Here is a 23,054-nt window from a genome sequence, read left to right on the forward strand (position 1 = left end):
AATCTAAATAAGCTGGTACTGCATGGCCCCATACCCAACTGTACAAAACCACCTTATCAATTAGTAACATAGGTATCATCACAAGGGCTAAGTTCTCAGGAGTTGGTCAAGGGTCAGCCACACAAGCAAGCCCTTTCTAAAGGCAGATAAGAGTCAACAGTATCAGGTCAGCTGAATTAACTCTTTCACAACAAGACTGATGTTCATAATAACATTATTTGCAGTAAACAAAAATTGGAAATGATCCAAATGTCTATCACAGTGAATAGATAAGCAAATTGAGAAATGTATACATATAAAAGACTATCACACAGCAATAAAAAAGATGCATGAGACACAGATGAACAGGCCCAGATACAAGAGTGTATTTTCTATGATTTAACTTAAGGAAGTTCTAGAACTAGCAAAACTTATCTATTATGAGAAGTCAAAAAAGTGGTTGCGGCAACTCCTGACAGTAAACAGATACAAGGATGGCAACCAAAATTTTCATATGTAGCTGGTAGGAGTGCCCACAAAAAGACAGTTTTTAGCAATCAGCACCTGGAGAGACTCTATAGTATTCCTCCGGTAGTCTATGACTCATAATAGGTTAGGAACAACTGTTCTAAATATATTTCCCTTATGCCACATTCTAAGCTATCTTCTGATAAGCTGACTGTTCTTTCTTAGTGTCCTTCATAAAGACTTCTTCCTTTAGTCCATAAATGTAGACTGTAAAGACAAAATTAACATTTATTATATGTTTTGGATCAGGTCTAATTTCAAGTTTCGCTTACAAGTCTGCAAATGGGGGAAAAAAAACATTGCTGCTACCACCCTCATGAAACAGAAATTGCCTCTTTTAAAGTTCTACTTCAAATGCATAGCTATTTTAAAAGGCAAATTATTCTCAATTCCAACAGTTACAATACTCTCATAGCCTAAGATAAAGCATGCTTTTACTTACAAATGTTTTTGTTAAAAGATTGCTACTAGCAAGTAGAAGATAAATAGACTTTTGTTTTAGTAGACCATTAACATCAAAGAACACATTAAGAAAAAATTTTAAAACCTCATGTCTACAGAAATTGACAAAAATTTAACTCACAAAAAAGTTCTTTTTTAAAACAACTTACCAAGAACTAGCAAAACAAGTGAATACAGAGCCATCAATTCTTAAAAGGCCATGGACAAAAACTGTGGCAAAGAATACAGTAATTCCTATAATTTTTTAATATATCCAAAGCAAACAATCGACCTTTTAAAAGCTCATATGTCATTAAATTATAACTCACATGAAAATTAAGCTGCATACATTAGGCTTTTAAATTGTTAAAATTCAAAAAATGTATCCTTCCCAACTACCAGTGAAAACAGCTAACCTTTAAATCAGAACACTATGACAAAGAAAAACTTAGTCAATATTGTGATAGAATAATTAGTCATTACAAAGCTGTGTCTTTCTAGGAAATGTCTAATTTATTGGTACAAAGTTATTCATAATATTCCTTTACCATCCTTTCAATTCCTACAAAGTTGGTAATACCACCTCTTTCATTCCTTATTTTGATAACTTGTATCTTCTTTCTTCCCCTCCCCTTTCCCCATACCTTCAGTCTAGCTAAAGATTTGCTGATTTTTTTTTTTCAAAGAACCTACTTTGGTTTGATTTTTCTCTGTCATTTTTCTGTTTTCTATTTCATTGACTTCTCTTTTATTTTCCTTCTGCTTGCTTAAAGTTCAGTTTGCTCTTCTTTTTCTACCTTCTTAAGGCAGAAGTGTAAGTACTTGAGAATTCTAACGGAGGAATTTAAAGCTGCTATTATCCTCCAAATACTGCTTGAGCTACATTCCATAAATTTTGATATGTTGCATTTTTATTTTTATTCAGGTCAAAATGTCCTCCAGTCTGCCTTGTGATTTCATCTTGACCCACAAGTTATTCAGAAGTATGTTGTTTAATTGACAATTATTTGTGGGTTTCCAAGATTTTCTTTTGTTCATTTCTAATTTAATTCTATCGTAGTTGGAAAACACTTTGATTTTTACTTCTTTTAAATTTACTGAGAATTGTTTTATGACCTATTAATATTATATAGTGAAGAATCTTTCATGAGTACTTTAAGCAAGTTGCATTCTGCATACATTAGATACAATTTTCTATATTTGTAAGTTAGTAATGTTGTTTAAGTCTTTTTTACCCTCACTGATTTTTTGTCTACTTGTTCGATCAATATACAGAGTTGGCTACTCAAATCTCCAACTAATACTGTTGAAGTATCTATTTCTCCTATCTATTCTGTTGGTTTTGGATTTGTGCATTTTAAAGCTTTGTTATTATAGCCATATACAATTATAATTTATTCTTTAATGTATTAACTCTTTAATCATTATGAAATATCCCTCTTTGTCTCTAATATTTGTTTTTAAGTCTATTTTGTCTGCTATCAATATAGTGTGTTCAGTTGTTATAGTTACCATTTGCATAGCATCTCTTTTTCTAATCTTCTTTTCATACTATTTGTGTCTTAGAATCTAAGGTGTTTCTCTTATCTACAGCTCATTGATCTTGATTTTTTTAATCTTTCTCATTTGTTTGGGATATTTAGATCATTTATTTAATGTTACATAATTATTGATATGGCTATATTTACATTTCCCATTTTGCACTTTATTATGTCTCCTGTCCTTTGTTGTTGTTGTTGTTCCAGGCTTCTCCTTTACTGCCTTATTTTGTATTAAATAGTTATTTTCTCGTGTAACCTTTTATTCCTGACTTATTTGGTAAGTATACTTTTGAGTCATTTTCTTAGTGTTTGTTATAGGGATTACACCACATACCTTCATTTATCACAATCCAGCTTCAATAAATATTCAGATACAGACAAAATATAAAAACAAAAACTTGCTCCAGTATAGTTCAAATCCCTCTTTTCTCCTTTGTCCTATTTTCACATATTATGTCTATACATTATAAACTCAGTATTACAGTGTTATAATTACTGATTTTTACAATCTTAGGTCTTTTATAAAGGTAAGAAAAGGAGAAAAATTATAGTGTCTTTATATTAAACATTAACTATTTAACAATTTCTGGTGATTTTCATTCTTCCTGTGAATTTGATTTACTATCTAGTGTCATTTCCTTTCATCCTGAAAGACATCCTTTACTATTTCTTGTAATGCAGGTCCTTCTAGCAATGAATTCTCTCTTATCTTGGAATGTTTATTTCACCTTCATTTTTTAAGGATAATTTCTAGTGGACATAGAACTCTTGGTTGATTTTCTTCTTTCTTTTGGTAGCTTAAATGTCATTCTAGTGCCTTCTGTTGTCCACTGTTTCACATTAGAAGTTAGTCATTAATTATACAGATGTTTCTCATGTACCTTTTTACTTTGTCAGAGACAAAGATTTTCTCTTTGTCTTTGTCTTTCAATACCTTGACAATGTTGTGTGTAGGTCTGGATCTCTATTTTTCCTACTTGGGCTTCACTGAGCTTCTTAGATGTATAGATTAGTTTTTGGCTATAATTTCTTCAAATATTTTTCTCTGCCCCTTTCTTTCTGTGATTCCTATTATACATACATAGGTAAACTTGATGTTGATCTACAGGTATCTGAGGCTCTGTCGATTTCTCTTTCATCTTCTTTCCTCTCTGATCTTCAAATTAGATCATCTACCTTCAAGTTCTGTCATGTCAAACAACTTGCTATTGAGACCCTCTCTCTAGTAAATTTTTCATTTCAGTTACCATACTCTTCAACCTCAGAATTTCCATTTGGTTGTTTTTTAAATCATTTCTATCTCCTTATTGAAATTTTTTCTATTTGTCACACTTTCCTTTAATTTATTGTTCCCTTTAGTGCTTTGGACTCACTTGTAGTAGCTTCTTTGAAGTCTCTGCTAAATCTAACATCTGAAAATACTATTTCTAATGTTTGCTTTTTTCCTTAACATGGTCACATCTTTCTATTTCTTTGCACACTTCACAATTATACTGAAACTGATATTTTAGATAATATACCTTAGCAATTCTGGATTGTGCTATATGCCTCTAAAGATTATTGTTTGTTCAGTTACTGGTCAGGGTTAACTCTGTGGAATTTGTTTTCCACAAAGTGTGCAGCCGCTGATATCTCTAATTGGTCATTTTTATTATTTATTTAATTCTTGTTTTTAAGCCCAGCTTCCTGGGGATTGCCCCTGTGTCTATATAGCTTAATATCATACAATGACCAGAAAGAAATTCTGCCCAAATACTTTGAGCCAGTAAGGCTTCCAGCCCTTGCCAATGAATCTGTATGTTGGTAGGAGAGTATATGAAAAGTTCAGACTATTTTCAAGTCGGCCCAGGCTTTTACTTTCTGCTGAGCCCTTTCTGGTCTCCTTTACACATGTACTCAGCCTTTAGGGCAACCAGGAGTATATGACTAGCTTGGGCCCCCTCCAGTCTCCAATATACATGTGTATATTTTCGGCCAGGAATATGTTTGTCCTAATCAAAATCACAATTCTGTGCAAGCAGAATCATTGGCCATCTCTACTCACCTGACTCCAAGATTATCGGTTCCACCATTAGTACCTCTAGAAGTGAGCACAATACAACTGTGTAAGTCCCCTTCTACTAGAGCAGTACAGCTGCTGGTCCTCATGGCCCACCCTACCCTGGTAGATGTCATGAAATAACCAAGCTAGAAGTGGGGGTGGGGAAAGGTAACAATGCCAGGATAAAATACTACAGAGTACCACTTTCCTTTAACAGTTTTTAAACACAAACACACTTCTCCAACTGTTGTATGCCTTTGGTTAATCGCCAAAGCACTGAAGTTGTTTCTTTGTTCAGTTTTGTCCAACTTTATAATTGTTTTTGGGGGAGAGAATCTGCCAAACTTCTTAATTGGCCATGGCTGAAATCTTACCCCAGCCCACTCAATCTTAACAATATGGAAGTATACATTATCCTCTCTTACTAACAGAAGAAGCAGCTTAAGTGAGTTGCTCTAAGTTACACAACAAATAAAAGACTCACTGAGCACCTACTATGTGCTAACTGTTCTATGTGCTTGAAATATATGAAGGAGCAAAAGAGATAAAGATCCCTGCCTTAGTAGAGTGTAAATTCTAGTACGAGATACAAGTAATAAATATAACTAAATTATATAGTGCATCTGAATGTGATTATAGGCTATAGAGAAAAAAAGTCGACCAGGATAAAAGAGACCAAGGACTGAGGGTAGGCCTCATTCACACAGTGACACGTGAGCAAAGACTTGAAGGTTAAAAAAGTTAAAGCAGTCAAGCAGATAACTGGAAGAAAAGCATTCTAGGCAAAGGGAACATAAAGCAAAGGCCCTAAGGTAGAAGTGAAAATGGAATGTTCAAGTAATATTAACAGCAACATTAATATAAACAGTGACAGGAAGATGTACTAGTTATCTACTTCTGTGTAACATATTACTCAAAACTTAGTGGTTTAAAAGAACATTTATTATCACAGATTCTGTGAGTTAAGAATATGAGCACAGTTTAGCTAGGTCTTGAAGCTCAGAATTTCTCCTAAGGTTATTATCTCAGGGCTTGTTGGGGAAGAACCTGCTTTCAAGTTCACTCACATAGTTGTTGGCCACTTTCAGTTCCTTACTTATGTAGGCCTCTCCATAAGGCAGTACACAACATGACAACTTGCTTAATCAGAACAGGCAAGAAAAAAGAGTAGAGCAAGCCAAAGTCACTGTCTTTTAAAACCTAATCTCAGAAGTGACATTCCATTTTTGCCACATTCTCTTTGTTAGAAGAAAATTACTAGGTCCAGAACACAGTCAAGAGGAGGGGATCACCTAAGGGCATGAATAGTAGGAAGTAGAGATGAGTTTGCCTACCACAGGAGAGTAGTAGATGAGGTCAGAGAGGTTTGTGGGGTGGGGAAGAATTCCAGATCACATAAGGACCTGTGTAGGCTGTAATAATGACTCTGTCTTTCACTGCGAATTAAATGGGAAGCTATTTCAGAGTTTTGAGCAGATGAGGAACAAAAATTTGTCATGTTTTCAGAGGATCACTCTGAATTCTGTACTATGAATAAAACAAGTGTAGAGAAGATACGTGTTAGGAGGTTCCTGTAATAACCCAGAAAAAGCCAATGGTGGCTTAAACAGGATAGTAGCCAGAAGGTAGTGAGAAGTGATCAGATTCTGGATAAATCTAGAAACTCAAGCACAAGAGAATTTCCTGCCATATTTGATACAAAATGTGAAAAAATAAAGATTCAAAGATGGCTCCAAGGTTTCTGGCCTGAATAACTCTAACCTTCCAGTGTATAACAAATTGAAGGTCAGTTCCTTTAGAAATGTTAAATTTGATATGTCTTTGATTTCTTGATAGAAATTCATGAAAAAAAATGAAATTCCAGAGAGGTCTGTACAAAGATTTAAATGTGGGAGTTTGGCATTTAGGTGACATTTAGAGTCAAGCAACAATATAAAATCATCAAAGGATTGAGACAGAAAATAGGTCCAAGGATTAATACCTGCGGCATATAAACATTAAAAAGGTTGGCCAGACGAGAAAAAAAAAAAGGCAAAGGAAACTCAAAAGGCACAACCAGGGATGTAAGAAGAAAAACAAGGAGCATATGTCTCTCTAAAATCTGCAGTGTGAAGGAAAGTTCACATTAATGTGACAAATCAGTAGTTTATTTAGAGACAGAATGTACAAGTCATACTAGCTGTAAGTACAAGCCATCACTTGTTTTCCTAATATTTCCATTTGAATACAAATTCTTAGGCTACTGGGTTGCAAAGAGTCTTTATCTAATCTCTTGAGCAAAGTTGACCAGAAACCACTTAGAAAATACCCCTGTGATTTAGAATACTTTCTTTTAAACAGCAAGAGGGAGGGGCAGGAGACAGGACACACAGTATTGTATCAAAAAGTATTTTACAGACCTGAATCAAACAAGTCACCAAAATTAGTCCCAGTCTATCTTGTCTGAAAAAGCACTGAAATATATTATTAGAGATGTTTTCAAAACAATAGTGTCAAAAAGATGGAAATTTGATAACATAACTAGGTCAATTCTTTCAATATTAACTTTCCCATATCATTGCACTAACAGAAATTTTATTTCTCTTGTTCTCCTATCTGATTTGAATAAACAACAGCGGATAACACCTATTTAGAACTAACCACAAGTCTCACAACTCCTAATCCTATGAAGGAGGTACTATTTTATCACCATTTCACAGGTGGAGAAATCAGAGAAGTCAAAAGACTTCAAGGTCTCACATAAACTCTTCTCAAATTAGCATCCATAAGTAGAAGCAGCAGTCAGCCTGACTTCTGCAAACTTTCCAGGATAAAACCCCCAAAATTCTATTAATATAAAAGAAGATCTTCAAAAATGTGGTTCCCAGACCCTAGAATTTGCAGAGATCCTTTCAGGGTATCCACAATATCAAAATTATTTTCATAGTCATACCAAGATTTTATTTGCCTTTCCACTACATTTACATTTAAACTGATAGTGCAAAAACAACACTGGACAAAACTGCTGGCCCTTAAGAAGGAATCCAGAGAGTAGACCCAAACTGCATTAGCAGTCATTGTATTCTTCAGGGGGAAGGGGGATTTGAGACTTTTATTCACGAAGTCCCTTTCAGAGCAGTAAAAATTCTATTAAATGTCCACATCTGAGTATACATCCTTTTAATATTCTGTGTGAAGGAAGTATACATAAACCATACTTTACTTGTATCTCACAATGTCTCAATAACATTTACGCTATTTGGGCTATTTCAGTTGTAAGCTACACTAGCCATTTTTACTTCTAAGAACTGATAGATGAGCAATGGTTATCTAGACTTCAGTATTAGGCAGACTTTTTAAAAAATGAACAGTGAGACTGTCACTTCAAAGGAAAATAAGTGACAGTATTTGTTACCAATGAAAAAATCCAAGCTTTCATGAGAAAATCAGAATTTTGGAAAGTGTAAACCCATCACCTTGAGTTGTACAGCTTCTCAATATATATACACAGACTTTTCTGATAAGAATAATGATGATATTAATGAATGTAGTTTCTCAGTGTATAACGATATGTGTCAACATTTGGAAGACCAGTATTATTCAGTGAATCTATATTTTCCAAATGAATAAATCATAATGTCAAAAATTGTGCATGGGTAAAAGAACCATTCAAAGTACAAATGGACCAGTGGATTTTAACATAATGGAATATGAAAAGACAGTGAGGGTATAAAATTCAATCACTAATTTCAAAGTATTTAATAGTTAACAATCCTACACATCTTCATTGAATAAGACAACTAAAACTCTCCTTTGAGAGCTTTAAGAGTTTAAATCTTTTCAACCAGTTTCTCTTCCATAGAAAACCAACTAGCATCTAAACTAGCAACTAAATTGGCACCTAAAAAAAAAAAACTTGACAAGTATAGGAAAAACCCTGTATCAGTAACTCTTTGAAAGAAAGTATGTATCTAATCTACTCTGTTATTACTAATTAAGCATCTAAAATCAGAATCAGCACCTTTAACTTTTCAGTAATAGATTCCCAGGCTGCCTATCACACCAAAGTAAATCAGAATCTCCAGACATGATTTAGCATTCTGTATTACTTAAAGGTCCCCAGATGATTTCTGAAGATGCTCTGGGGGTTCAATGATTAATTCCCATAGGTAACATCCCCAGAACCACTTATTAGAAGGCAGCTCACTTAATGGTAAGAAGCTCCAGCTTAGGAAATTAGATTTACTTTGGGCTATGCCACTCACTAACAAAGTGATTTTTAACATCTGTCAACATCAATTTCCTCATCTGTAAAAGGTAGGAAAAAAAGGAGGGGGGGAAATGATCATGTAAATTAAAAAAAAATGTTGAATGTGAAAGTCTTACACAATGCCTGGCAAAGTTAGACAATGAAAATGTATTGATACATTAGAAGAGATCGGATGAACTTAGAATCTGACAGAAGGGATAAATAAAAACAGTATTTTGGATTATTTGGAGTCTGTGCTGTCCCCAAGATCCAGAAGACACTTAATAGGCAGTTTCAGGAGAAAACAGCTGGGCTTGAGGACAGTAACTATCTCAGAAGCTGCACAATCATTTCAGGCTCTAGCTGTGGGTCACTACTGAGTTCAAAGCTAAAGACATATTAGCCATAGCTGAGGTAGCCATGACTAACATTATGACAATAACATTTAATATTATCCAATTAAATTTTGTTTGGATTCCATGGTCATAAAGAAATGTTCTATTCATAACTTTGCTTTCAAACAAATTTCTTCCCCAGATCAGTGTTCTACCATCCTATTCCAAGGCATAGTTCTCACTACAACATAAATTCTGCAGAGAATCTAGCCATAAGCCCCTAAAAGCATCCAATGTTTGTAATGATTAACTTATCTCCTATGCATTTAAGATGATACTAAGGACACATTATCCTTGGGAAGATTGAGGACACACTATCTTTAGGAGGACTGAGAAAAATACTCACTAAAAACCTTTGCTATAGGCTTAATTCTCTCCACGGAACCAAGTGAAAAAAGCTACATAAATTAACATTACATTTTGTAAGTCTTTTATGACTTTAGTTATAATACAATGGATTAGTCCAGTGGTCTCTAGGTTCAATGATAAGATATGTATGGACTTAGACTTCACCAATATACAAATTGTCTTGTCTTGTCACGTGTTCTATAGGATAACTATACTTTAGTGTCACACACGTGATAGACCCCTTCCCCAAAACTGTTTTTGAAGAATTTGCATCCTTTTAATAAATTTATACTGAAAAGGCAACATTCCACTTAATATAGCACCACTTCAAAGGTTTTAACTTAATGGGTCAAAATTGTGTTTTATTATATTTAAAGTATTTATCAGAAATATTAAATTCTATTTTAAAGTATCATAAAAATCTAAAATCTACCCCAAAGAAATAGAATTTCATGGGTCCTATAGATTTTACATCAGGACAAAAGGCAAAGGTTAGAGCCAAAGCAGCTAAATTAAAATCCAATAAAACTCTTGAAAAAATTATCCCATCAATAGAAACATCTGTAGATTTCTTTCAATTTCCAATTTAATTTCCTACTGAAATCTTATTCAACATCTTAATTTATTGTTGAAAAAAAGCATTCCTTTACTAAATCAGCAATTATACATTTTTATAAAAGCATGAGTTTCATGTTTATTCAAAGACAATTTTGGAAACATTTAGATGGTTTCATAAAACTTTTATAATCTAACACTAGGGAAGAAAAGGAAGGAGAAAAGAAGAAGGGACCAACCAACTCCGGTTAAAATGGCTCTGTAGCTCAGGAGTTCGAGACCAGCCTGAGCAAGAGCGAGACCCCGTCTCTACTAAAAATAGAAAAGAAACTATATGGACAGCTAAAAACATATATATATATATATATATATATATATATATATATATAAAATTAGCCGGGCATGGTGATACATGCCTGTAGTACCACCTACTCGGAAGGCTGAGGCAGGAGGATTGCTTGAGCCCAGGAGTTTGAGGTTGCTGTGAGCTAGGCTGATGCCACAGTACTCTAGCCCGGGCAACAGAGTGAGACTCTGTCTCAAAAAAAAAAAAAAAAAGGCTCTGTAGAGTACAATAAAGTTGATGGTACAAATTCCCCTAGAGTGCATTCTACTATTGTCAATACTTAGAAAAAAATTTTAGAAACTGAGACTTTAAATCAAGAGCACAAGTGTGGGAAACTGGTAATGGTAACAAAAGGAGAGAGGCAAGATTTAAAGTAACTGAATTGAACCACCACAAAGAAGTGTTACAAGTGAACCTAAATGAAGCAAAATAGGTTAAGAAGTTTCAGGATTTTGATAATAATGCTTATTACTTATTCCTGATGTAGAAAACAGTAATCTCATCTGTAATATCAAAATTAAATGTTTATACACAGTTTTATTCTATATTTTGGTTAGCAGCCCAAATAGGAAATGAAACTTAAGGATACTTACTATAGTAACCATATAATACAGTGTCCTCAATCTGTCTGCTGACATTAGCATTAGCCCAGTCCTAGGATAAAAAGGAAACAATATAAATATTAATGAAACATTCCTTTGCCCAACGATTATAGTTAATCTTTAATATGATGGAATATCATTTCTAAAATCTATCAATTCAAATAAGGTATGGTCCATGTCTTCAAGAAGTAGAAGACAGATAACAGACAAATTTCAATATGTAAATGCTAAAATAAGGCAAAAATATGGTTCTGGGGAAACACAACAAAAACACCTAACTCAGATAGAAGATCAGGGTGGCTTCACAAAAATGACTATATTGAGACCTGACAGGACACAGGATATTCTCAGGGAAATGGAGGGAGGGAGGGAAAGGGGAGTAAAGGAGGGAGGAAAGAATATACAAGGAAGGTTTGAAAGAACTGCAAGAAGCTAAATTTAGATTCACTAGAGCTTACAGAAAGGTAAGAGAAAGCAGGTGGAGGGAGGGAGGAGCAAGGTATATGTTTGAGAGACTTGTGAGTCATGCTTAGTATTTTGGACTATGTCCTAAGGACAGTGGAAAATAGTGATGAATTTTATGCAGAGTGACAAAGCTGATCTGTAATTTAGAAAGAACACATTTGAGCATATAGTACATTTTTAAAAAAACTAAAAGTCAATCTATACTCCTTTGCATTCATCCTACACAAGTGTTCTTTAAATTACTAAACTTAGAAAACATAATTCAAATTAATCTTGTAAAATAGAAAAGAGCTATATGTTACTGAGTTAGAGCTGAGGTACAATGCCAAGTCTTTTTGTCTAACTCTAAATTCTGTGCATGTGAAAAATAAAACCTGCAGAATCTAAGGGACTTGTCACTGCTATTAAGGAGGAAGGCTCAAATTAGAATACAGGTCAACTTTTTTTTATAAACACTTTAAAAGCTCAAGCCAACATCCCACTACTAGTGTTCTTAAGGAAGGATAGCAATATTTAATTCTCTTAAAATGATTTAGGATTTTTTTTTTCCTTTTTGCCTACAAACACCTGTACAATGAGTATCTATGAATTTCTTGCTGATAAATGCCTAAACGAAAATGTAGAAAACCCAAACTTCTATAAATGCAAAACCTTGATATACAACATACAATAAAAACAGTATTTTCCTAATAGCAATAAACACTACAAAAAAACTTAATAGGGCAAGTAAAAAGTTTATGTTAACTATATAAAAAAACTAAATTATAAATGGAAACTACACTGCTCTCACATGTAAACATTTTATTTTTTATTTCAAAATATTAAGGAGGTACAAATGTTGTTAAATGGATAGCTTTTATGATGCTTAAGTCAGGGCTATTAGTGCGCTCATCACCCAAATAGTGTTCATTGTACCTGATAAGTAGGTTTTTCCCTTCCCCTCACCCCCTTCTCCCCACTTCTTGATTTCCAATGACTTTTCTCCCTGCATGCATGCCAGCATCTACTGTTTTGGGACTTTTTAATAATGGCCATTCTAACAACAGTAAGTTGACATCTCATGGTGGTTTTAATTTGCATTTCCCTGCTGATCAGTGAGGTTGAGCATTTTTTCATATGTTTTTTGGCCATTTTTCTATCTTCTTTTGAAAAACTTTTATTCATGTCATTTGCCCACTTTTTAACGGTTTTTTTTTTCCTTGCTGATTTGCTTGCATACTTTATAGATTCTGGATATTAGCCCTTTATCAGATGTATGGTGTGTGAATATTTTCTTCCATTCTATAGGTTGTCTATTTACTCTGTTGATTATTTCCTTTGCTGTGCAGAAGCTTTTTATTTTAATCAAATCCCATTTATTTATTGATTGATTTATTTGTTACTGTAATTGCTTTTGGGGTCTTAGTCATAAATTCATTGCCTGGGCCAATGTCTAGAAACAAGTTTTTTCTATATTTTCTTCTAGAATTTTTATGGTTTCATGCCTTACATTTAAGTCTTCTATCAATCTTGAATTAGTTTCTGTATATGGTGAGAGATGGAAGTCCAGTTTCATTCTTCTGCATGTGGCTGTCCAGTTTTCTCAGCACCATTTATTGAGTAGGGCTTCCTTTCTCCAGTGTATGTTGTTGTTCACTTTGTTGAAGATCAGTTGGTTGGCGGTAGATGGTTTTATATGTAAAGATTTTAAATATTTAATACCAATTCCTCCCCAAATTAATCTTAAAATTAATATATATTGCCAATCAAAATCTCAATGTTCTAGGGGGTAGAGTATATTAACATGTTCATTCTAAAAATCATCTGAAAAAAAAAAAAAAAAACATATATGCTAGGGCCATAAAAAAAATTGAAAAAAGCCAATAAGGAATTACCCAATTATTACATTTTACTAATAAAATATGGCAATCTATTATTATAGTAACTTTCCCCTACCTATTGACAAAATGTGAAACAATAACATCCAATAGTGTCAAAATGTGGAGAAAAAAACATCTCCTACACAGCAATAAGAAAAACAGCCTATAATCTAGACACTTTGTTGAATTTATCCTAAAACTATTCACACAAATTAGGTTGGATACCAGTATGCAGATATTCTCTAAAGACAAGTAGTATTGTCCAGTGAATTACATCAGGAGCTCTTACTGGGCAACAAGCTAGCCCAAATGAGCCCTACCTTTTCCACACAAGAGAAGCTGCACCAATTTCAATTACATATGAGACAAAGGGGCCCAGAGTCTTCAGGTGCTCAGTAACTGGGATGTCCTAGCACCTACTGAACAGCTTGTACCTAATCAGTTCAGACAACTTGGCACTCAAGTTCAAACAGTTTATCTACCTGCAAGACCACTCTTCTACTTCCTGTATAAGAAGAGAGAAGAAAAGGAGGTTGAGGCACCTCTCATGAAGGATCTGCACTTTGGGAGACCTTATCTCTTTGCATAATGTCAAGTCATATAAGAACCTGAGCACTTACTGACCCTTATCCTAGTAATTTTCAGCCTGAACCAAGTTAACAGTTATTGGTTTTCACCCAAGAGCCCTTTACCCAACAGCATTCAGGGTAGTGTCATTTTTTTTTTTTTTTTTGAGACAAGGTCTTGCTCTGTCTCCTGGGCTAGAGTGCAGTGGTGTCAACAAACCTCAAATAACTGGGCTCAAGTGATCCTCCTGCTTCAGCCTCCCAAGTAGCTGGGACTACAGGCGTGCCACCATGCCTAGCTAATTTTATTTTTTGCAGAGATGGGGTCTTGCTCTTGCTCAGGCCAGTCTCAAACTCCTGGCCTCAAGCGATCAAGTGCTAGGATTAAAGGGATGAGCCACTGCGCCCAGCCAAAAATATTTAAAAAAAAAAAAAAAAGAAAAGAAAAAAGAAACTGAAAACAATCAGAATGCTCAGGGGAGAAATGGTAAAATATATTATTGTACACTCATAAAATAGAATAACATGTAGGCATTAAAACAATGAGACCTATACTGGTATAGATGGATATCCACGAAGTACTCTTAATGAAAGAAACATCCATATATAGAAAAATGGAAATAAAGTATAAATACTGCTTACCACATGGAATGGGAAAGCACTAGAGAAAATTCTAGGCAATGACTGAAAATTTTTTCATCAATGATTCAAGTATCCAAGTGAATACGTACATAATCAAAGCTTCAGCTCCTAAGAACTGTGCTTCTTTAGAGATTGTTTCTGCATCAAAACAGAAGTTTAAAAGGATTTTTGATGAGGATGATCAAATTAAGAACAATGTATCAATGGGCCAGACAATAATTACATCTATTCCTTTTTACTTATTATACACTACGTAAATTCCCATCAATTTCCAAAACAACCCCAGAAGGTAATAATGTCCCCATTGAGAATCACTTAAAAGTTAAACTTTAAAATTGGACAAAAGCCCAATCTCACAAAAAAATAAATTAAAAGTAGAAAGTCTGAAAGTAATTTAAAGCAAAAGAATCACTGAAATTTAGCATCCCTTTCAACACAGATTTTTTGGGGGGAGGGGGGAAGAAATGTAGCATTTTTTACTCCATAATGATCTTTTGTCTAGCCAATTCTTTGGCAGTAAGAATATTACTGTTACTATTTTAAACCTACAAATATGTGTAAAATATACAACATCACTCAAGTACTATTAGTGAATTTGGCTTTTACGTATTCTTTTGCCTCCAAGGTATTTGATGTACTATCAAGAGAGCTTAGTTTAAGAAACCTTCCTTCTTCTATATTTTGAGAACTGCTAGGCCCTTGATATGTTTTATAAACTACTGTCTCCCAAAGTAGAAACTTTTCCCAAAGAGGAACTTCAGAGTTATTTAAGACCCAAAGAAATGTGAGACATCAAGAACTAATATTAAATAGAGAATATTAATGAAGAATGTTTCAGAAGAAAGCAAAAGGATATGAATTCCATAGAATAAGGATGTAGTTGGTCACATATGTAAATTCCCTTTCCCATTCTTCAAGTTGACTTTTTGAAACCCTCTGTACAACCCAAATCTCCAACATGACTCTCCTCACTTTTACCTAATAACCTCACCTTAGACCAGTGGTTCTCACTCAGGAGTCATTTTGATTCCCATGGGGCATTTGATAATGTCTGGGGATATTGGAGGGAGGGGTCAGTGTGCTACAGGAATCTAGTAGGTAAATGCCAAGGATGCTGTTAAACATCTGTGATGCACAGGACAGCACCCCACAACAAAGAATTATCCAGCACAAAATGTCAACAGTTAAGAAACACTGACTTAGAGGTCCCTTAAATAATTTGAATCCAAAAGATAGGAGTTCACTCAACCTACTATCAAATCTAAAACCTACTTCCATTTATATGCAAATTTTAGGCCATCCTTTTTCCAAATTGTCCATATTCCTATTTACACAGCCAACTCTTTCGCTTTGAAAACCCCAACCCCTGTGCCTTCTCAAGGACACTGCACCTGCAATGACACCCTTTCTCCTCTCTCAAAAATTTCTCCCACTCTACTAAATCCTAAAATATACAAACTCTAGTAACTTCCATTAAACAGAGATATACACACACAACCACCAGAAATAAAAATCTGTCAGCCCCCCTTAATTCTCCCCTAGAGAACAAAACTTCCTGAAAAGTTGTCAGCATTCCCTAATCACTACTTCCTGACCTCCCTGTCCACATTTAACCCACCCCATGCCAAAAATCACTCTTCATGGTCAACACTGACCAAAACCAACAGATACTTCTGATCTCCATGAAGCCTCTCCCTCTTCTGTTTTCCTTCTTATCTCTCAGGTTGCAGCTTCTCCCCGTGGGCTGGACTCTACATAAAGGAACACTCCAATCCTAGGTCCAATGCAAGTTTTCTGACTACTCGGTCCCCTCAGCTACTAGTCACTCTATAGTTCTAAATATCATCCATATGTTGGTTCCCAAATACTTCTCTCCAGCTCTAAACTATCCCCAGAGCTTCCACTCCCTACTTGACACCTCCATTTGAATATGAAGTTGAATAATAAGCACTTTGAAGGTAACTTGGCCAAAATACAACTCTTTTCTCTATACTCCCTTACTTACCCACACACATGCACATGCCCTGTTATTTCTCCAGGTTTCCCTATTTCTCTAAGGTACACAAAAATCAAAGCAGTGGTGCTCCAATTTTCTTTTTCCTTCGCCTGCACCGCCCATATCTAATCTATCAGCAAATTCAAGCAGTTCTACCTCCAAAATATATACCAATCTTAATAATTTTTCTCCACTAGCACCACTCTAGTCCAGGTCACCTTTATCTTTCACCTTCATTAATTTCCCATTACAGTTAGGAAAAAATCTAAACTCATTAACATGACTTAAAAGTCATAAACAATCTGGCCCCACCTTCTTCTGGATCTCAGCTTATACCCGAGCAAAATCTTCAACACCAAACTTCAGCCAAATAAGCCTAATTCACCCCTGCCTAAGGGCCTCTGTAGTTGCTGTTTCTTCTCCCTAAAGGCTCTCTCCCACTGGCTCTTTACTTTAATAGACTGGCTCCTCATTGCGGTCTCATCTCAAGTAATCTCAGCTATCTGGCCTTCCTATTCCCCTACTTGAATTACCCACAACCTAATCAGACTCTCATACTAATAATATTAATCTGTTAAATTTCTTTAATCATCAGGGCAGGGGAGAGTGAGATATGAACATCAAAACACTAAATGTTTTAAAACCATATCTTAGCTACTAATTTTTAAAAATTTTTATATGTTGTATAAAATAAAGAATATTTGCTCACATAGTATCAATTTCTAATTTTTTTTTACTGGTACACTTTGTGTATATCACCATCCAAAACTATTGGCCTATTATACCAGGTTGTTTAATAGAGCACTTCTAGCTGTACTTTAAGATTCTTTTTTTAATCTAAAAAAGTTAATTATTAAGATAGAAAACAAAGGCAGAAACAAATTATCTAGTAAGAATTATCAATAATGCCATATGTTGAAAGGAAGTTCAACAGAAACAACTTGGGCTTAACAACATACCCCTGCCATAAGAAGGCAGAGAAAGCTAAAAGGGTAACTAAGACAAAAATGAAGAAAGTAGTATAGACTGCCTGCTCACAGAAAAGCCTGGGCACCTTCTGTTCTTAAGGGAAATGTTAGCAATCATTGACATGTTGAGTTTCCAAATAATTATACTTTACAAGCAAGTCCATAAGTAACTTAGAGTGAGACTTCAAAATATTTGAGGTAGAAACGGATAAAGTTAGAGAATGCATATACATTAGGAATAAAAAATGCACACTGTAAAAATTAAAAATACCGTATCATGGAAAACAATGTCATTTATCCTAACTAATAAGGCTGAAATAGACTAAAGCCATTGTGGTATATACTTTTTACTTTAATGTGACTAAAATTACATGAAGTGTAAGAAACTGTGCCATGAACTCTGAAGAACTAATTCTTTCTAGGAACCTAAAGAGAATTCAGCAATAACTTCCTAAAGAAAATACTGTTCAGAAGTGATTAGGAAAAAGTTCTCAAAAATCTTTTTAGTTCTGTTTTTGAGAGATAGCAAATAGCCAGCTTCAAATTAAAACTCCTGTGAATGACACTAATTATCCCCATAAAACAAAAGAGGTGAGAGGAGAGACAGATACAAAGAATATTTCAAAGTATCAAAAAAAAGTATCAAAGTACCAAGAAAAAAACTGATACATTATCTAATTTCTGAGGTGGCTAAAAACAAACAGAACTAGAAACCACTTAGTAATGAAAAATAGAAGAAAAGGAGAACCAACAATTGCTGAATAAATAATACCCTAAAAATGAAAACAGTTTTTAAAAGGTGCCACATTTAGATTTAACAAATATAAATAAGTACATTAACTACAGCTATGTATTTTCTTCTATTAGGGGACATATAATAAAAGAAACACCCAAGTTTTTATAGGTAATATTTTTGCTTCTTTAGGTGAATGGATTCCTAAAAATCTTGCTCAAACAAGTATAATGCAATCTTGTAGATTTAAAAAAAAAAAGAAAAAAAAAAAATGAAAAGGAAAAAAAAAAAAAAAATTGGACCCAGAAAGTGACTACTAATTTACACATGTGCCCAAAACAACTGCTTAATCTAAGAGAAAGGTCATAATTTTATGAAAATACTCTAGAAATTTCAAAATAAAAACATTTCCCCACAACAATCTAAATAAATCAAATATTCTAAATTCAAAACTAAAAAATCTCTTATTCAGATAATAATTATATAAGGGATAATAATTATACTGCTTCTATCAGAATACTCATACATTATCTACATACATATATACTTGCCTATTTGAACTTAACAGCTTTTAGAAATGAAAATAACCTAGAAATTTATAATTACATATGGTACCTTTGGAATCATACTATACTGCTTTAAAATAAAAAGAATATCTAGACATTGCCCCTCAAGGGCATCCTGGGCTACACTGAGCACCAGGTTGTCTCCTCCGACTTCAACAGTGACACCCACTCTTCCACCTTCGATGCTGGGGCTGGCATCGCCCTCAACGACCACTTTGTAAAGCTCATTGCCTGGTACGACAATGAATTTGGCTACAGCAACAGGGTGGTGGACCTCATGGCCCACATGGCCACCAAGGAGTAAGAGCCCTGGACCACCAGCCCCAGCCAGAGCACAGAGAGGCCTCAGCTGCTGGGGTGTCCCTGCCTACTCAGTTCCCACCTCACTGAGAATCTCCCCTCCACAAGACATAGTTTCCATGCCAGAGCCCCTGAAGAACGGGAGGGGCCTAGGGAGCCCCACCTTGTCATGTACCATCAATAAAGTTCCCTGTACTCGGCCAAAAAAAAAAAAAAAAAAAAATGTAAAATGTAAAAATCTTTTATCTGAGAAACACAGCTATGCAGAGCCAAAAGAAATTAAATAAACATTTTTATAGAATTTAATTCTAAGATGGCATTTATTTCTCAGAGAAATTGACTTCATAACGTTAACCTCAACCACTTAATTATCTATGCCCAAAATTATTAAAGGTGTATGTATTACTTCTATCCCAAAAATAAAAAGCAGAGAAAACACAATGATACCACAAAAAATAGTTATTTTCTTCTAAAATGTTTCAGCCCAAAATACAAAATGTGAATTAAGCATTAAAAAAAAAGTAGACTCACTGGTCTATTTACTGAGCTACTTGAGAGTATCTTATACTTCCTAACAGGCCATCTTCCCAAGAAATCTGTGAACTAAGAGCTCTGGAGCCAGGCTGCAGAGCTTCAAATTCCCACCATAGCATTTACAAGCTATGTTACTTCACCTCTCTGAACCTTGTTTTTCACCCATTAAAAACATGGATAATACTATCTGCTTCATAGTATTGGTTGAGAGTTCAAAGGAAGTCAATATATGTAAAACACTTAAAAACCTGGGTCTGACACACAGTAAATATACAATAAATGTTAGTTACCATCTTTATAACATTACAGGGTTCGGCATAATCAATACTTGTTAAATGAATGACTGAACTATAGAAAAAAATGTGTAGTTTTTACAGCAATCAGAATATATCTAAACCTGACTACAAAAATATTTTCAAATGATTTATGACATTTGGCCCAATTTCAAATGATTTATGCCTATTTGGCCCATTCAGAAAGTTATTTTGTAACCATTTATCACTGAGATAATTGAAATACTATACCATTCAAATATTTAAGCACTATGTGCGAGATTTTGGGGATATAATAACAAAGACACAGTGCCTGCCTCATAGACGCGTAAACTATTAAGAAACTTTAACTGACATAATGGAAAGGGCACTCAGAAACCTTTCAGTCCACACCATTCATTTTTAAAATGAGGAAACTGATGTCCAGAAAATTAAGTGATTTGGCCAATAGTACCTAGCTAGATAGTTAGGAATCAAGACCAGAACTCAGGTCTTATAATGCCCAGTCTAGCAATCTTTCCACTATACCATACTGACTTAAATAACTCAATATGAAACAGATTAAAATTCTGATTTGCCACTAACAAAAGCCCTTCTAAATTATTTATTGCATTAATGTAAATAAAATCAAATAAGCTTCAAGCGAATTACGAAAAATACTTAAAATTTTTTCCAGTTAACAAAAGGCATTCTTCACATTTGCAAGACTGTTAATAGTTGTCAGTTATAAGTCTGCTTCTACTCTATCATATTAGTTGTCACATTCTCACAGCCTCTATGCTGCATTTCCATTCTCATTTATTCCCAGGTACAAAAATAAAACACAATGTATACTGGACTGCTAAACTTAAAAATTAAGTGCCAGAAATTTGAAAAGAAAAAAAATAAAGTATAATATTTACCTTAAATGTACCATTTTGATTTTTCATATAAGAAACCAAAAATATATCCACTGGTAGAAGTGCCGATGTTATAAGTGCAATTGCTAGAGAAAAAATTGCTGTGATGGTGGAGATAACTTCACTTTCCCGCTGACTTTGGTATTTACGAACATATATCCAGCAGAATGCCAAAATAGCCTGAAATAGAACAAAAAGAAATTGTTGTTACCACCTTGTGTATTCTCTTACACGGAGGTCAAGTAAAGGCTCTTTTAGATGTGTAAGGAAAGTCCAATATACCTTATAAACTTGTTCAAGATTTAGAATTTTCAAAGCCTATTTCATGACTGCTGTACAACTTCACTTTGGTGCAAACACACACATATTATTAACAACAGTGCTCAGTTACATATTAATATTTCCTCATCAAATATGGTACAACCATTAATGATTTCACACATCATCATTTTAACTAACTTTGAATATTTTTTCCCTGGGGAACTCTCCAACCTAAAGGAGATATAACTAGAAGTTGTCCCATCCTAGACTTATTACTGAGGCATCACAGAATATAACTTGGACAAAAATTAATTTCTACCCCATTATGACAGTTCAAGACTACCATTCAGCTAAAGATTAACTGCCAGTAATCACCATGAAATTAACATATATTACTATCATTCAAATTTTAAAGGGCATTAAAATAAAGAAAAGTCAACACTGAAAATGAATACATGTGAATAACAAGGAGCTTTCCAGTGGAAAATGAGTTAAGCCAGAGGTTCCCAAACTTTTTGGTCTCAGACATCCTTTACAGTTTTAAAACTGAGATCCTCTAAGAACTTTTTGTTTATGTCATCAATAGCTACTATATTATAAAATAAACCAAGTGTCCTCATTTATAAATTGGGAATAAGAACACTTCTTTCATAGCAGGTTGTAAGGATTAAATTAGATGTAAAGAGTTTAACATAGTGCTTGCCCATAGTAACTGCCCATAGTAACTACATATTAACAAATAGTAGTGATTGTTTTTAAATGACATATGAAATAACATCTTAGAGCATTTTATAAAAAAAAATAATATACAACTAACAATTATAAGGAAAGGTTTAGAATAGTTCCCCAACCTCTTCAAAGAGATTCTGATTTAATTGGTCTGGACATTGGGATTGTTAAAACTCCCCAGGTGGTTTTAATGAGGGGCCAAGATTGAGAAACATTAGCGTAGAGGAAGGAATGAGAATAGATGTATGTTTATTAAACTTAATGAGCATAGATACTGCCTGGGATCTTGATAAACTGCAGCTTCTGATTCAGTGAGACTGGGGTCATAAATTTTGTATTTCTAACAAGTTCCCAAGTGATGCTCATTTTAAGGAGTTTTTGCAATAAACTTGTTTTACCAAATCGAGACTGGCTCCTATATTAATGGGAAATACAATTTAAAGGTGGTGTAACCTTGGAGATAGTTTAGATTTGATACAGTAAACATATTAATAGATAGATTATAGGCATGAGGGACCAAATCTAACCATTCCTTATGCAGGGAGGAAACTGAAGTCCATTCTGTGTGCCCAAAATCACAAAAGTAGGCAACATCCACGTCCTGATTCTTTAGCAGTTGATTGGCAGCAGTTCTCAAAGTGTAAAGTCCCCAGCCCCCTGGTAGTCCCAAAACCCTTATTGGCAATTCAAAAGTTGAAAACTATTCTCATAATACTAAGATGTCATCTGCCTTTTTTTCACTGTGCTGACATTTGCACTCAAGCTATGGTGGGTAAAACTACATGAATCAAGATAATGGCACCAAACTTCTCTAGTAGTCATTTCATTTTTCACCACCACACACTCAAAAAGAGATCAACTTAAGACTGTGCTTGATGAAGCGGTAAAAATTTTATTAAACTTCAACCCTCGAGTCTTTTTAATATTTTGTGGGGTAAAATATGAAGCCTGCATAAAGTCCTTCTGCTGCATACCAAGGCATGATGGCTGTCTCTAGGATAAGCACCTCGAAGAAGCACCAACCCAGCCACTCTTTTTAAGGAACACCACTTTTACTTGAAAGAATTGACAAACTAACACTTGAGTATTTGGCAGATTTTGTCAAATGAACAAAGGGAACATACCACTTCAAGAAAAACTGACAGTATTTGTTACCAATGATAAAATTCAAGTTTTCAAATGAAAATTAGAATTTTGAAAAATTTGTATCCACAACCATGAGCCTGACAACTTCTCAGTACTTAGAATTTTTGGAGATGA

At 34.3% G+C, this 23,054-nt stretch overlaps 1 protein-coding gene across 1 annotated transcript in view; it reads right to left on the bottom strand.

The window, feature by feature from the left end:
• LMBRD1 (LMBR1 domain containing 1) overlaps positions 1–23,054 on the bottom strand; it is a 108,253-nt gene that overhangs the window by 82,831 nt on the left and 2,368 nt on the right. Inside the window, exons 2-3 of the mRNA XM_045543810.1 lie at positions 20,808–20,984; positions 10,996–11,056 (exon numbers count right to left, since the gene is read on the bottom strand). Coding sequence (XP_045399766.1) covers positions 10,996–11,056; positions 20,808–20,984 — 238 coding nt within the window. The remainder of the gene's footprint in view (positions 1–10,995; positions 11,057–20,807; positions 20,985–23,054) is intronic.

The sequence above is a fragment of the Lemur catta genome, chromosome 2, assembly GCF_020740605.2.
Source record: "Lemur catta isolate mLemCat1 chromosome 2, mLemCat1.pri, whole genome shotgun sequence".
Taxonomy (NCBI): Eukaryota; Metazoa; Chordata; class Mammalia; order Primates; family Lemuridae; genus Lemur; species Lemur catta.